The following is an 18,096-nucleotide window of genomic DNA, read 5'->3' on the forward strand; positions in this document are numbered from 1 at the left end:
GTGTGTGTGTGTGTGTGTGTGTGTGTGTGTGTGTGTACACACACAATGGAATATTACTCGGTCATAAAAAGGAATGAAACTGGGTCATGTGTAGAGACCTGGATGGACCTAGAAACTATCATACAGAGTGCAGTAAGTCAGAAAGAGAAAAACAAGTATCGTATATTAATGCATATATGTGGAATCTAGGAAAATGGTACAGATGAACTGGTTTGCAAGGCAGAAATAGAGACACAGATGTAGAGAACAAACGTATGGACACCACACGGGGAAGTGGGGGGGGATGAATTGGGAGATTGAGATTGACATATATACACTAATATGTATAAAATAGATAATAAGAACCTGCTGTCTAGCACAGGGAACTCTACTTCGCTGTACAGCAGAAACTAACACAACACTGTAAAACAACTACACCCCCACAAAAATAAGAATAAAAACATAAAAGAAGAACAGAGGGGAAATACCTGCAGAAAGGGGTTATATTAAGAAGGAGAAGCCTAAGTATCTATCTTCAGCTGCCTTTTCTCAATATAATATTAGGTCACATGAAATGAGAACTAGATTGGAAAAACAGAGTCGAAGAAAAGTTTACTGAATCAAAAATAAAATATGATAAGGTCATAAACAAGCATCCTTTTACTGGCCCAGCTTTATTTGTTCAATTTCTCTCAGGCCTCAGTCTCTCTGTCAGTCCCCCTTTAATATGCTGTAGGAGTCAGAGCCTAGATCTGAATAGTTCAGAATCAGACCCTGGACTGTATCGTGTGGTATTTTGTTCCAAGTTTGACAAAAATTTCACTCTAGCCTCCTCCGCTTGTTATGGTGTAGAGTTGGGGAATGTATAAGGAGATAAAATCTGCTGCAAGAAAAAATAAAAATTCCATTTATTTCTAGGGTATTTGTATTTCTACGGCAAAGCATCTTTGTCGCTCTTAAGAACAATTATATGGACATTCTGCTTCTGATATGGAAAAGTAAGGTTTGAACAAACAGACTGTCCCACAAATAACTCTAAACTCCAGACCAAAAAACCCTACACCCACCTCATGACTCTGAAAGTGAACAAAAGCAGGCAAGTTTTAAAGAGGAGTCCAAACATGGAAGCAGCAGCCAGCATGGGCTGAGTTCCATGTCTGGGGAGCCCCCCCTGCAGGCTTTCTCAGCTGGGACTACGGCCCAGGGAGACCAAGACACTAGCATCAGACCTGCTCTTTCTGTCCAAAGGAACCCCGGGAAGGAGCCCAGGACAGTCACCCCATGAGGAGTGAGGAGGTCCTGGGGAAGAAGAGAACCAGAGAAGGGGGCCCCCAAAGTCTTTATCTGAACTCTTCCCGTGTCTCTGGGTGACCCCTAAACCATACACGAATGGGGGCACTGAAAGGAGGAGATCCAAACCCTTGCCTCACCACTGCTGTTACTAAGTTCGCAATGAACCTAACCAGTAAGGGTCACCTGGTTACAGTAGTGAACACTGGTTACTCCATCTTGGCTACAGTTTCCTCCCACATAAAATAATACTGCTGCAACTCTTTCCAGCTATTTACCTATTCATGCGTTCAACCTGACTCACAGGTACTCTAGTGCCAGGTGCTCCATGGATACAAAAAAAGTTGAGCATCACTGCCTTGAGGAAGTCTAGAGGCCCATGAGAAAAAGCAGACACGCACCCAAATAGCTCTCGCACAAGGCAGAACTTGATCAGAGAAGGAGCTTGGTGCAGCAGAGAGAACACGGACTCCAGCAGCAGACAAAGCTGGGCTTGTACCTTGGGTCCACCGAGACCTAGAGCCTTGGGATCTGCCTTGTCCAACAGCTGTGGGGATTAAATAGTGGCATTCGTATTAATCACTCACTCTCTGCTAGGCACTTTCTGTGCACCGTATACTCATTTAGTTCTTATAACAACTCATTGGGTAGATAGTAATACCACCCACCCTCTAGAAATGCAGAAAATAAGGTATAGGGGATTTCAGTTTACCTGCCCAAGGTCACCAAGTGCTAAGTGATCAAACAGATTCAAACTCAAGCAGCGAGTCTGCTCGAGCCCCAGCTGTTAACTGCTATGTTTTGTTGAATAATAACTTCAAGTGCCAAACACAGTGCTTAACACAGAGTTAAGGCACTCAACGAGCGGCCAGTATCATCACAACAGTTATTGTTACTGCTGCTGCTGTGTGATTACAGTGATTAGCCATAAGAGAGAAAGAGCTGAAGTTCAAGGCATTTACCTGAAATAATGCCCAATAATCTTTATGTGCATGTCTAGACACACACCTTAAGAAATCAGAATTTGTGGTGACCTGTTTAGGTACAGCCTACCTCTTTTTAAAGAGAAAAGCACCAAGTTATCATTATTTATTTCTTCATTCACTCATCACACTGTAACTTCCAACCGCCATCTGCCAGCACTAAACAGAGCATCAGAACGGTTCCCAGAGGGGAAGGAGAGATAAAAGTGAGGAACAGGACCCATCACTCCCTAAAATGAGTGCAGCTGGTCCCCACTGCTAATGGGAGAAGCAGACAGACAGAATTCCTTGCAGTGTTTTGAAACAATCTCACAGAAACTGTGCTATGTGGAAAAAAGAAAAGAAAAAGAACAAAAAGGAAATATGAACTTAGCCATAAATCAAAAATTAATCATGCACCAAACACAGAAATAAAATTTTACTCACACTTAATAAGTCGTAATACCCTGCTTTGTTTCCAAAAGATGAAACTATATACCACTTGGAACTCCAAGGGCCTCAGCTGTTATGATTCCTAAATGAAGTGGTGATTTAGAGATAATGCCAAATTTTAAAAGAATAAGAACAGTATTTTATTTGGGGCTTTTATGAGGACATGTTGCACATTTCTTAAATAAATACATGCAGTTTTATATGATCCTAAGAGAGTACTTTCACCAAATCCTACATACCAGGATACTGGGGCAAACAACCAAATCCCAGAACTATATAACTCCTAAATCCTTATTGGGTAACATGCCAGTTTCTGAACAATACACATTATCTCAGAGATAATTTTTATGACATGTGTGGCTATTGCCTATAAATCCCTTTAAGATGAAAGGTATTACCCTGACATTTGAGTTGGACAAAAGAACTTATACGGCTAGATTACTCAAGGTTATAAAATGTAGATAAACAAAAATAGTTTGGATGAACCCTTGGAGCATCTTGCAATGGGATTTAACCTACAGGGCCTTCAGGCTAACATTAAGTTTTAGACTCAGGCCTTCCTTAGAGATTACGAAACTTTTCTCTATAAACATTGCTTGAAACAACAAGATGGATTTATTGATTTAGCAAGGGATTAGGAGTAGGGACACTTAAAGGTAATAGTGAACCCTTTTACAACAAGGAAGCATGGCTGGAAGAGATAAAAAAGACATGACCCACCCAAGGTGATGGGACTATATTCATCACCATCATCACCATCATCACCATCACCATCATCACCATCACCATCATCATCATCATCGTCATCACCATCATCACCATCATCATCACCATCATCATCACCATCATCACCATCATCATCATCACCATCATCATCACCATCATCCCCATCATCATCATCATCATCATCACCCCTAACATTTGTTCAACACTTACTATTTGCCAACAACAGTGCTAAGGGTTTTTAGGGTTTTTTCTGTTCTTCATACCAGCTGATAAAGGATATGCTACTATCATTCTCCTTTTCTAAATGAGGAAAATGAGCCTCAGAGAAGCAAAAAGCTGTAAAAGAAGTGGGTCCAGACTTCAAACCCAAGCAGTGTGACCCAAAAAACCCACATTCATAACCACTCCACTCTCCCACTCATCATCAAGCCCAGACTCGGGTCTCCTGAGCTCCAGGCCACAGAAGGACACCAGCTGTCCACGCTTGGCAATGGAGTTTCCAAGTTACAAGATCTGCATGTCTGTACAGATGGCCAACATGCACATGAAAAGATGTTCAACACCTCTAATTATTAGAGAAATGCAAATCAAAACTACAATGAGGTACCATCTCACACCAGTCAGAATGGCCATCATTAAAAAGTCTACAAATAACAATTCTGGAAAGGGTGCAGAGAAAAGGGAACCCTCCTACACGGTTGGTGGGAATGTAAACTAGTGCAGCCACTATGGAAAACAGTATGGATGTTCCTCAAAAAATTAAAAATAGAGCTACCATATGATTCAGCAATCCCACTCCGGGGCATATATCCGGACAAAGCTATAATTCGAAAAGATACATGCACCCCTATGTTCACTGCAGCACTATTTAGTAGCCAAGACATGGAAACAACCTAAATATCCATTGACAGATGAATGGGTAAACAAGATGTGGTACATATATACAATGGAATACTGCTCAGCCATAAAAAAAGAATGAAATAATGCCATTTGTGGCAACATGGATGGACCTAGAGATTATCATACTAAGTGAAGTAGGTCAGAAGGAGAAAGACAAATAACATATGATATCACTTACATGTGGAATCTAAAATATGATACAAATGAATTTATCTACAAAACAGAAACAGACTCACAGACATAGAGAACAGACTTGTGGTTGCCAAGGGGGAGGGGGTGGGAAAGGGATGGATTGAGAGTTTGTGATTAGCAGATGCAAACTAGTATATATAGAATGGATAAACAACAAGGTCCTATTGTGTAGCACAGGGAACTATATTCGATATCCTGTTATAAACCATAATGGAAAAGAATATGAAAAAGAATGTATGTGTGTGTGTATATATATATATATATATATACGTATATATACATATATGTGTGTATATATATATGAATAACTGAATCACTTTACTGTACAGCAGAAATTAACACATTGTAAATCAACTAAACTTCATTAAAATTAAAAAATATTTTTAAAGATCTGCATGTCTGATAGTGGATCCAACGCTGCATTCTAAGGGTGAGAGGACTGAATGTGAGTCCTCTACCTGGTTGCAATACTTGCCGTCATAACTGTAATGCAACAGCAGTTCATCCAAATTTTATTTATCTGTAATCCTAGCCAAGGGTGTCACACCAGAAAACGTCTTTACATTCATGTTTTTAAGATACACTAGATCAAATGATATGTCTTCAAAATAGTCATGAAGCCCCCTATGTGCACTTTGTCTCTGATTACCGTATGCCTTCTCTAATAGGTGGATGTCAGGAAGGTCATTAGATTCTATGAGACGTGCCAGCACGATGCAAATGGTCACACAGGCAGGGCCGACAAATGTGCTTTACTGTTGAATGCTTTTATCACCACTGTTTTCTTTTTATTCTTTGTTCTACTTCTAATTCTCAAAGGAAAAAATTTTTTAATGAGATGCTGAAGCAAAGACGATGGCTAGACAGTAATACACAGATTTTACTTATTTGTGTATTCAAAAATACTCATATATTTAAATATACATATTTAAATACCAATAAGTGGTGATGGTAAGTATTTACAATTAGTCCTCCTCAGACTAAAAATGCATTTAGTTCAAAATTTAAGGACCTCAAAGTTCTAAACCAAACATAAAGACAATATCAATGTAAAGAATATATACAGGGGCTTCCCTGGTGGCGCAGTGGTTGAGAATCTGCCTGCTAATGCAGGGGACACGGGTTCGAGCCCTGGTCTGGGAGGATCCCACATGCCGCGGAGCAACTAGGCCCGTGAGCCACAACTACTGATCCTGCAGGTCTGGAGCCTGTGCTCCGCAACAAGAGAGGCTGCAATAGTCAGAGGCCGGCGCACTGCGATGAAGAGTGGCCCCCGCTTGCCACAACTAGAGAAAGCCCTCGCACAGAAACGAAGACCCAACACAGCAAAAATAAATTAATTAATTAATGAACTCCTACCCGCAACACCAAAAAAAAAAAAATATATATATATATATATATACAGAGGCAATAAAACCAGCTCCCAATTATTTACCTTTGTTGTTTTCAATAAGTTAAAAATAAGAAAACACTCATGACAAGTTTACTTTTGTTTCTTAACAATCCCACTCTAACCAGAATCTGAAACTGCACTTTTCAAATATGGACCTAGCTAAAATTAAGTAGAAATTCAAAGAAAAGACAGGGCTCGTTGATGAAGGATAAAAATGTAAGTACAGAAGAGTGAATACCTTCCAGAAGGAGAACTCATGTGATAATTACTGTACAAGCTGTCTCTCAGGCCTCCCCGACCTTGAACTTTTGGAGAGAGGTTAAAAAGGGATGGGTACCCAGGAAAAAATTTAACCTCTAAGGACTCAGCCCAGATCAGATGGAAAAGGATCCTTGAAGGAAATAGGATGAAGATGAAAAGGACAGAAAAGAGCAAGGATGTGAATAAGCAGTGTTGAAAGCACTATCCAGAGGGAAAACCAGTTTTAATAGCTTTCTGGACTGGGAGAGATTATTGTAAAAGGATTTCACTGCACTTACAAAAAAAAAAAAAAAAAAAAGGAAAAAAATAATTTTTCTAGCTTTTTCCAGACTTAAGATTTTTAAGCAGTGACATTTAGAAGTTTTAAAACCCAACAAACTGAATTTATTTTACTCATGACTATGGTTACAAAGACCACCTTTTAAAATAATAAAAATAAAAATAAAATTTACTTTAAAGAATATATTCAGAGATGGTATAGGCCAAGGGTTAAGAATGTTAGTGCTAAGTCACCTGGGTTTCAATTTCTAGCTATATGATCTCAGGCAAGTTATTTACCCTCTCATGCCTCAGTTTCTCAATCTGTTCAATGGAAATATTAATATAATTTGCTTCATAGTATTGTAACCTTCTAATGAGTTACTAAGCATAGTGTGACTTCTAAGTGTTGACTTTTAAAATAAATTAATATACAAATATTTATTAACCTCCTACTAACATAAAATATGGAACTAAAAGCTCCATGATAGGATAATGAGAGTTAATAAGAGAGAGATGAATAAAATACATTTCCCACCCTCAAAGAATATCACAGGGAAACAGGGCAGACAGAATCAACACAAACATGCAAAGGAACAAGTGAAAATGGGGCAGAGAGCAAATAATATTAGGAAATAATTACTTATTTTCTTTGGTGTGGTATTGTAGACATCAAGGAGAATGTTCTTATTCTGATTTATTCTGTTCTTAAACTGATTTATTTTGGGATGAAATGTGATGATGCCTATAATTTACTTTCAAATTACTTTGCAAAAAGACAAACTATATATGTAAATACAAAGCAAACATTCCAAAATGTTAATCACTGAGGGAGCGGGTGGGGGGCGGGCGGTGCGGGGAAGAAGAAAGAAAAGGAGGCAGGCAAGGGTCAAGTGCTGGCTCTAAACTTTAGAACACTGTGTGGACTTGAAACGCTTTCAAACTTGTTTTCACAGCGTGGCTGATATGAGAAAACTCCTGGAGACGCAGGCTTTTTCTAAGTGCAAGGTGCTCTGTAAATACTAGTTTTACAAAAAGCACCCTAAGAACAGGTCAGTGGGAGGGGCTGCTTTTAAAATGCTGGACGCTGGGAGGCTTCAAAACATCACAATGAAACCTTCCGCATTATAACTGAAGCCACTTTCCCTGGTCAGTCTTCAGTGAAGGTAAACCTCCGGATGAAAGCCTTCATATGAAGACTTGCTGGGAAATTCATCTCCATCATTTCAATTCTAGATCATCACATCTTCTCTAGGCTTTATCAAGACAGCATGGAGGAACTGACAGGCTACTGGATAGAGGAGAAGGTCTCTAGACAACCCTATTGATGGCCAGGTTTAAATGACTACCTATAGACCACGGTCTCTGTGTACAGACTTGGCCCAGACATCCCCGCTCACTTCCAGACTCACAGCAACTACCCAGCTGCCATCTCCACCTGAATGTCACACTCAACGTGTCCAAAATAGAACACTTTTCCTCCATGTTTCTTTTTCTCCATAAATGGCACAACCAACCGTAAAGTAAGAGAAGCCGCAGACTTGCCCCGTCACTGTCCCTCCCCCTCCATAGCCCGTCCATCTCCAGGCCCCTCCATTTTCCCTGCCAAGTTCTCCGCAATCCATCAGCTTCTCTCCTTTTCAAATTCTACCTTCCCTTCCTAGCAGTCAACATCGATTTCCCAGATTTCTACAACAGTCCCCCGAACTTTTCTGCTTACTCCCAGTCTTGTCTCTCTGCAACCCACATTCCACGCTGCTCCACAAGAAAAATGTCAAATTCCTGTTTACATTTTTCAGTCGTTTAATAGTAATCATTATTAGGAAAACAGTCATGATAAGGTGCCTCATACTTACCGAGCCCTTACCCAGGCACTGTGCTAAGCACTTTACCTAAGCATCTTCTCATTCCATCCTCAGGGGCCCTAGGAAGTGGGCGTTGTCATTGTCCCAATTTTACAGATTAAAAAACTGAGACACAGAGAAGTATGAAACCGCTTGCCCAGGCATAGAGCTGGTGAGCAAGAGGCAAAACGGGCTTCAAACCTAAGCCTCTGCCCTCCCGTCTGCGTGGCATATGACGTGCCCCAACCACGCACAAAGCCCTGTGAAGCCCTGAGGACTCAGCCGTCGTCACCCACTTTCTTCCCCTTTCCCTTTGCTCCTCGGTGATGCCCTCAGCTGCGCCAGCCTCCTCCTTCTCGTCATTCAGGGTCTCCACACGTGGACATCTCTCCCGGGTCCCCAAAGCTAAGCAGGTCCTTGTGCGTCTTCAAGGCACCGATTCCTGCTTGAAACTATGGACTTATCTGTGTCTGCACCATGGGAGGGGCCCTTTCAGCTCTGCCAACCCTAGGGCCCGGCACCCAGCTCAGTGCCTGGCATGTAGGATGTGCTTGGCAAATCTTTATCAACTAGAAAACGGAGCATGAGTGAGCACAAAATTCCTGGGCTCTGGTTCAAGCGTCATCCTTTACTACCAGTGTGACTCTGTGCAAGTCACTTCCTCTCAGAGCCTCTGGGCTGGCATCTGAACTCCCTGGCAGCAATCAGAACAATGATAATAAAGCACTTTGGAGCTTTCAAAGACCTCTCCCCCAAAATCCCATTCGATCTCAAAACGTCCCTGTGAGGGAAGCAGGGTCCTCACCACACATACTCACTAGAAAAGGGAAAGGAGGATCGGATGGGGTTGGGGAATTAATGATTTGTCAGCAGTCAATCAGCCGCTGACCCTGAAGCCCGCCCTTGACCCTAAGCACAGCCTACAACCAGAGCTAGATGGCAAACAACTAACCCAGGGTGTGGCAAAGCTGTAAGAAACTGCCCAGCGCTCTGTACACTGGGTGACAATTGGTGCCGCTGACTCAGTCATCCTCCTGCCAACGTTTCCGGTTTTCCCATTTGCTTAAGACACTCAAGTGAAGAGTGGAGATGGCCCAGCACATATAACTCCATCATCATGGTAACCACATCCATCACAAGCACACACAGCCTGGGGATAAGCAAAAGAGCCACAGCCACTCGTTGCTGCCCCTGCCCAGGGGAGCAGAAGCCAGGACACAGAAGTCACTTCCTTAGCCACTGTTCAGTGTTCCCAACATGAAGGGTACGAGGCACTGTCGACAGGGGCTGCCCCTCCTGGCAACCCTGAGCCCTCGGGTTACCCAGGAGGTCGGTGGCCTTTTATCAACACCCATCCGTACCACTGCTCCACTCCAGCCTCTCAGCCAGGGGCAGTCCAGGTTATTCTGAGTACAGAGATGTTTCCTTATACACGCAGATGCTACATTTAATCGCTTCAAAGGATGTCAGCCTACTCTATGTAGTTGTCAAGGTCACTTCTGTGGGTCAGGAGCTCACATGCTCCTGATTATTTTAGCGGGGAGAAAAACACCTCTAATATCATGTTATTCTTACGATATTAAAGGTTTAAAGCAATCCCTTCCATAACATCCCTCCAAGCAGAAATGGGAACAAAACTTCCTCCAAGTACAAAATCATTCCTTGAACACCAGTTCCATAGCTGGGATTATCTGCCTGCTTCTTCAGGGTGAAACTGAAAACAGTACAACTATTTTTCTTATTAAAAGTAGCTCTAAAGATGCAGCTTTCCAGGGGACTAGAAGTCTCCAAGATGTTATAAAGTTGATTTAAAGACAAAAACAGGTGAACTTTACGTTGAAATTTTTTTAACGTAAACAAAATGCATAGTTTAAAAAATAGGAATCTTAGCAAGTGAAATTTGCCATTAGAAAGAAATTCCATTTTGTTATATTCATTTTCAACGTATAAATGAAAATTGCAGAAATTTTGAGATTATGTCTACTATTCAGACATAATTTCCAAGCTATTCTAGCACAGAGCTTAAAAGGAAAGGACCATCTTATATCTTGTTTTGTGAATGGAACAAAACAGGAAGTTCTCTTGAGTAGAGATTTTTCAGAAAATTGAAGTACAAGGGCATCAAATTAATGTATGATTTACAGTGGAAAACATAAGTTATTCCTGGGGTAATAATATTTACCTTCCGGACACTGGCAGGTGAATCCACTGAGATTAGAAATGCAGGTTGCTCCGTTTCTGCATGGGTCTAGGATACAATAGTCAATCTTGGATTGGCAAAGCTCTCCAGTATAACCTGAACAAAACAAGACAGACATTTATAAAATATTTTGTCCCAAAACTCTGATGAACCATCCCATGAATTGATGGAGTCAACTGGTACCCATCCAACCAAGGCAGCAGCATTAAGCTAGTCTCCCAGGTGATCCTTGATCTAATTTGTTTTTACAACAAGAAACAATCAGAGCTGTTTAGAATCATAGTTCAAAAGTCATTTGCTTTGCAAAAATCTTTATTGCAGGACTTCCCTCGTGGCGCAGTGATTAAGAACCCACCTGCCAATGCAGGGAACACGGGTTCGAGCCCTGGTCCGGGAAGATCCCACATGCCGCGGAGCAACTAAAGCCTGTGCGCCACAACTACTGAGCCTGTGGCTCTAGAGCCCAGGAGCCACAACTACTGAGCCCACGTGCCACAACTACTGAAGCCCGCGCGCCTAGAGCCCATGCTCCGCAACAAGACAAGCCACTGCAATGAGAAGCCCACGCATCACAATGAAGAGTAGCCCCTGCTCGCCACAACTGGACAAAGCCCGCGCAGCCACGAAGACCCAACGCAGCAAAAAAAAAAAAAAAAAAATCTTTATGCAAAGAGATACTTTTTTCAACGTTAGTTCCGAATTTTATTTTGAAATATTAGTCAGAATCTTCAGAAACTGAGCGTGAAGACCACTGTCCTTTCCTTCTGATCTAAGGAAAAATAGGCTCTATAATGTCTTGCTTGACCACTGAGATGAGGGTCACTTTCCCAAGGTCATCCCAGTACCTATTAAAAAAAACCACTAGGAAAATTGCCAGGTAGGTATTAAAATTTTTTAACTTTTTATATTTTACAGCTAGAAGACCCTGGGTGTTCAATTCACGCCCTATCCTTTCATTTTAAAGACAAAAAGGTTGAGACACATATAATATTAAGCACATGACTATATGCATCTTAATTCTAATTTGAAGCACAAACCCAAGCCAGTAAATTTTCTCGGTGAAGCAAGCCTCCAGTGGTGATTTTTTTGGGTAATAACGTAACCACATATGTGTGATGAGAAAATAAGGACTTGTACCTATTGGAATACCCATGCAGCTGAGAAGCCTCAAATAAATTCCAAATGCTTTGTTAACTTTGAAAACAAAGCCCCCCCAAAAGGCAAGTTTAAAGAATAACACGCGATTATGTTTTTTAGTTTAAAGTGCAAAATGATTATGAAAGAAAATTTGGAAAATACAAGATTTAAAATAGAAAAAGTTACCCTTAGTTATGTTATTTGAGTGACAGAATTATTAATACAGCCTTGGAGATAATTCCTATCAGAAATGTTTATGTACAGATATTTCCTACAAAATTATAATCATACTCTAACATTTTTTGCTTTCCAGGATGTACATAAAGTACATTAAAAACTTGTCTTTCTGAATTATTAGTTTTAAAAGACTGTCATTAGCACTTGTATTTGCAAAAATAAATCAATGTTAGGAGAGAGATGATTGGCCTGAGCTTCAGTGACCTGCCAAACTAGTCTAAATTACAGACTGTGATCATGGAGGCCACTGTTTGCAATCCTACTCTTCCTTAGAGGCTTTAAAACAGTCTAGGGGACTGTAGCTAATTCATGGGTATGAGAAGAGTAAGATAATCATGTAAAATAAAAATCCAAACACCGGGACAAAAATCTACTCCAAAATTCAGAACATAATGTCTTAATATAACAATTTTATGTTAATATATTTTCAAATAAAATGTCAAAATTCAGAATTATTCACATTTTGTCCATTTAATTTCATCTAGTCTCCTCATACTTCCATATCATCCCTGTGGGTATCGTAAAGAAAATTTCTTGTCACCTATAAAGACTTCATTATGCATCCCTAACTAAAAGAGATTTATTTTGAAAAGATCACTTTTAATGGCCTCCTTAATGAATGTCTGGTCCCATTTACAAATTTCGTTAAACACTCTATATTTATTAATATCAACAATTCCTTTTTAAGAACCACATTGTCTGATAATACACAAATCCTCCCATGCCTTTAATTTGTTCTTATCTAACAGATCTAAATTGTTGTGTTTTTTTTTTTTGGCCGCTCTGCGCGGATTGCAGGATCTTCGTTCCCTGACCAGGGATTGGATCCGGGCCCCCTGCAGTGGAAGGGCAAAGTCCTAACCACTAGACAGCCAGGGAATTCCCTAGTAGATCTAATATTAAATAAAACTATAAGCAAGGTGAATCTTCAGTGCTGTTAAATGCTCCAATATCATACTCAAGTTTAGTAAGATTTCAATCCAAGAGGATAATCCACGTTTGTGATGTGAGGATGTTAGGGATTGTCATAATGGTTAGGGGGTCACATTGGCATCCCATGGTGGAGATGCTGAAGGCCTGCACTGCCTAAAATGGTCCAGAATAACAGTTTTCTCACTTAAATGCCAATAGTCCCCTCCAATGAAGAACACTGCTCGAGGATCAGTCACTATACCATTGCTTTCTGTTTCCAAGCTTTAGAAGCATTATATATTTGGGTTTTTTTCGTGTGACTTTATTTTGTTTTTAACACCTTTAATGGAGTATAATTGCTTTACGATGTTGTGTTAGTTTCTGCTGTGTAACAAAGTGAATCAGCTATGCATATACATATATCCCCATATCCCCTCCCTCTTGCGTTTCCCTCCCACCCTCCCTATCCCACCCCTCTAGGTGGTCACAAAGCACCGAGCTGATCTCCCTGGGCTATGTGGCTGCTTCCCACTATCTATTTGACATTTGGTAGTGTATATATGTCAATTCTACTCTCTCACTTCGTCCCAGATTACCCTTCCCCCTTCCTGTGTCCTCAAGTCCATTCTCTACATCTGCATCTTTATTCCTGCCCTGCCCCTAGATTCATCAGAACCATTTTTTTTTAGATTCCATATATATGTGTTAACATATGGTATTTGTTTTTCTCTTTCTGACTTAGTTCACTCTGTATGACAGACTCTAGGCCCATCCACCTCACTACAAAAAACTCAATTTTATTTCTTTTCATGGCTGAGTAATATTCCATTGTATATATGTACCACATCTTCTTTATCCATTCATCTGTCGATGGACACTTAGGTTGCTTCCATATCCTGGCTATTGTAAATAGAGATGCAATGAACATTGTGGTACATGACTCTTTTTGAATTATGGTTTTCTCAGGGTATATGCCCAGTAGTGGGATTGCTGGGTCGTATGGTAGTTCTATTTGTAGTTTTTTAAGGAACCTCCATACTGTTCTCCATAGTGGCTGTATCAATTTACATTCCCACCAACAGTGCAGGAGGGTTCCCTTTTCTCTTCTCCACACCCTCTCCAGCATTTATTGTCTGTAGATTTTTTGGTGAGGCCATTCTGACTGGTGTGAGGTGATACCTCACTATAGTTTTGATTTGCATTTCTTTAATGATTAGTGATATTGAACATCCTTTCATGTGTTTGTTGGCAATCTGTATATCTTCTTTGGAGAAATGTCTATTTAAGTCTTCTGCCTATTTTTGGATTGGGTTGTTTTTGTTTTTTTGATATTGAGCTGCATGATCTGCTTGTATATTTTGGAGGTTAATCCTTTGTCAGTTGCTTCATTTGCAAATATTTTCTCCCATTCTGAGGGTTGTCTTTTAGTCTTGTTTATGGTTTCCTTTGCTGTGCAAAAGCTTTTAAGTTTCATTCGGTCCCATTTGTTTATTTTTGTTTTTATTTCCATTTCTCTAAGAGATGGGTCAAAAAGGATCTTGCTGTGATTTATGTCATAGAGTGTTCTGCCTGTGTTTTTCTCTATGAGTTTTATAGTGTCTGGTCTTACCTTTAGGTCTTTAATCCATTTTAGTTTATTCTTGTGCATGGTGTTAGAGAGTGTTCTAATTTCATTCTTTTACATGTAGCTGTCCAGTTTTCCCAGCACCACTTATTGAAGAGACTGTCTTTTCTGCATTGTATATTCTTGCCTCCTTTATCCAAGATAAGGTGACCATATGTGCATGGGTTTATCTCTGGGCTTTCTATCCTGTTCCATTGATCTATATTTCTGTTTTTGTCCCAGTACCATACTGTCTTGATTACTGTAGCTTTGTAACATAGTCTGAAGTCAGGGAGCCTGATTCCTCCAGCTCCGTTTTTCTTTCTCAAGATTGTAAAATCATTATATTAAAGATTTTTAAAATATGGAAAACACAGAACTATAAAGCAAAAGACCCTCTGTAATTAGCTGGACTGCAAAGTATACCCATATTGGCATGTCTATGAGTTCAGTATAACTGGAGATGAAAAACAACAGTGGAGGAGTGTGGGAGGGATGAGAGAGAGGCAGAGAGGCAGGGCTGGGGTTATGGGATGTTGGGGATTACCCAGCATCCTTAGCTGCAGGTGGCCAGTTGGTCAGCTGTGGGCAATAACCAGCCTATGGATCTGCTGAGCCATAGTTCAGGACCTGATGCTTGTCCACATGGGGCCAGGTATTACTACTGGCCTCAAGCGAGTGGCTAGTTGGAAGTTCCCGGAGTACCACCACTGACTGCATTGCTCTCACAGACCAACTGAGGCCAGCTCTTGGAGAGAAGAGATAGAGGGCAAGGAACCAAGAGCACCATGCATCTGACTCAAAGGGCTCTTAAACACCAGTGAGTCATTTCTTAGACCCTCAGAGAGCAGAGACTTACCTGCAGTTGTCAGACAAATCATTGACATTGAGCTATATGTGATACTCTGAGCTGGATACCTAAGCCTTATAGATCTCCCTTCCCGTGTCTTTTGTTTTTTAATTTGATGTCATAACCACAGAGTCAAAACGAAATGAGGGATTGGTAGGACTTTAAATGAACAAAGCCCATTAAAGCTTTGCCTGGGTTCTTCCTTCCACCCTGCAGAAAGCTAGTCCCTTTCTAGGGAATGAAGTTACTATGCCAATCGTGAATAACATCTCTTTATCCTACCAAAGCAGTGACAGGCACCCAGAGGACCTGGTAGAAGATGGTCAAGCCAGACTGTGATGGCGTCAACACAGTGGGTGGGAGAGGTAGTAAGCGGTGACCATTGGTGTGTGTCAGGGAGGATTTGTTCCAGCACACACACGAATGTATGTATTTCAGGCATTTCAGGCCTTGAAGATCTACATTGTAAGTTCCCAAGGGAAAGGCTGACAAAACACAGAGGAAGGCCTATGTAAAGACACAGAAGGATGCAGAAAAGATATGACTGTCATTTACACTTCCCTAAAAATGCACAGCAGTGACAAGCTTCCTTCATTTTGGTTCCCAAATGACAGAAGTCTATACCTAACTATGGAGGCCAATATCAGTAAACATCTCCATTCCTGTCCTTCCAGCTAGCAATAAGGGGCCTCCTCATAACCAAACCATAAGCACTCTTGGACCGCCTTCCAAATTATCATCACAACCATATGACACCATTCATATTGTCTAGTTCCAGTCATCGCTGCCTCCCACCAGGGCTCAAACAATGGTCCCCCAACCCATCTCTTGATGAGTACACTTGATTTCTTAAAATCAATTCTACATAGGAGCAGCCAGAGAGATCTTTTTAAGACATAATTTATATCCTATTACTTTTATATTTAAAACCCTCCAGTGGTTTCACCAAAAGCTTGGAATAAAACCCAAACACTTTACCCCATGGCTAAAAAGCACACCATGACCTGGCCCCTGCCTCCTCATCTTCACTCCCCCCATTGACCACAATGCTGCAGCCTCCTGGGGCCTTGTTCTGTTGTTCCCAAACATGCCCAGCTCCTTTTCAGTCTTTAGCACTGTTTTCATGCTGTGGTCTCAGGACCACGCAAGGACATGAGAGGGATGCTGGATACAACACAAGCAGTTATGATCCTGCCCTAGAAAGAGATGTATGGTGCAAATTTTAAACTGCCGTGTAATACAGAATTTACTAAGAAGAAAGTTAGCAACTAACTTTAGTAGGGGAGGGGGATGAGATGGAGATGCAGCAGAAGTTCATCTGGAAAATCAGGAGATAAAGACAAGATCAGTTAGAGGATTTGGTTCAAGATGGCGAAGTAGAAGGACGTGTGCTCACTCCCTCTTGTGAGAGCACTGGAATCACAATTAACTTCTAAACAATCATCAACAGGAAGAAATTGGAACTCACCAAAAATGATACCCCACATCCAAAGAGAGAAGATGCAATGAGATGGTAGGAGGGGCGCAATCACAATAAAATCAAATCCCATAATTGTTGGGTGGGTGACTCACAAACTGGAGAACAATTATACCACAAAAGTCCACTCATTGGAGTGAAGGTTCTGAGCCCCACATCAGGCTTCCCAACCTGGGGGTCTGGCAACGGGAGGAGGAATTCCTAGAGAATCAGACTTTGAAGCCTAGCGGGATTTGATTGCAGGACTTCGACAGGACTGGGGGAAACAGAGACTCCACTGTTGGAGGACACACACAAAGTGTGTGCATCAGGACCCAGGGAGTAGAAGCAGTGACCCCATAGGAGACTGAACCAGACCTACCTGCTAGTGTTGGAAGGTTTCCTGCACAGGTGAGGGGGTGGCTGTGGCTCACTGTGGGGACAAGGACACCGGCATCAGAAGTTCTGGGAAGTATTACTTGGTATGAGCCCTCCCGGAATCAACCATTAGCCCTACCAAAGAGCCTGTAGCCTCCAGTGCTGGGTCACCTCAGGCCAAACAACCAAGAGGGAGGCAACTCAGCCCCACCCATCAGCAAACAAGTGGATTACAGTTTTATTGAGCTCTGCCCACCAGAACAACACCCAGCTCTAGTCACCACCAGTCCCTCCTATCAGGAAGCTTGCACAAGCTTCTTAGATAGCCTCATCCACCGAGGGCAGACAGCAGAAGCAAGAAGAACAACAATCCTGCAGCCTGTGGAACGAAAACCACATTCACAGAAAGACAGACAAAATGAAAAGGCCAGATGAAGGAACAAGATAAAACCCCAGAAAAACAACTAAATGAAGTGGAGACCTTCAAGAAAAAGAATTCAGAATGATAGTGAAGATGATCCAGGACCTCGGAAAAACAAGGGAGGCAAAGATCGAGAAGATGCAAGAAATGTTTAACAAACACTTAGAAGAATTAAAAAACACCTAGAAGACTTAAAGAACAGAGATGAACAATACAATAACTGAAATGAAAACTGCACTAGAAGGAATCAATAGCAGAATAACTGAGGCAGAAGAACGGTTAAGTGACCTGGAAGACAGAATGGTGGAATTCACTGCAATGCAACAGAATAAAGAAAAAAGAATGAAAAGAAATGAAGACAGACTAAAAGACCTCTGGGACAATATTAAACACATCAACATTCACCTATAGGGGTCCCAGAAGGAGAAGAGAGAAAGGACCCAAGAATATATTTGAAGAGATTATAGTCGAAAACTTGCCTAACATAAGAAAGGAAATAGCCACGCAAGTCCAGGAACAACAGAGAGTTCCAGGCAAGATAAATCCAAGGAGAAACATGCCAAGACACATAGTAATCAAACTGACAAAAATTAAAGATGAAGAAAAATTATTAAAAGCAACAAGGGAAAAACAACAAACAACAT

General features: G+C 41.2%; 1 protein-coding gene across 1 annotated transcript in view; it reads right to left on the minus strand.

Annotated features, from left to right (window-relative positions):
- DNER (delta/notch like EGF repeat containing) overlaps window positions 1-18,096 on the minus strand; it is a 358,880-nt gene that overhangs the window by 97,263 nt on the left and 243,521 nt on the right. Inside the window, exon 7 of the mRNA XM_024124691.1 lies at window positions 10,441-10,554. Coding sequence (XP_023980459.1) covers window positions 10,441-10,554 — 114 coding nt within the window. The remainder of the gene's footprint in view (window positions 1-10,440; window positions 10,555-18,096) is intronic.

Source organism: Physeter macrocephalus, chromosome 2 (assembly GCF_002837175.3).
Source record: "Physeter macrocephalus isolate SW-GA chromosome 2, ASM283717v5, whole genome shotgun sequence".
Lineage (NCBI taxonomy): Eukaryota > Metazoa > Chordata > Mammalia > Artiodactyla > Physeteridae > Physeter > Physeter macrocephalus.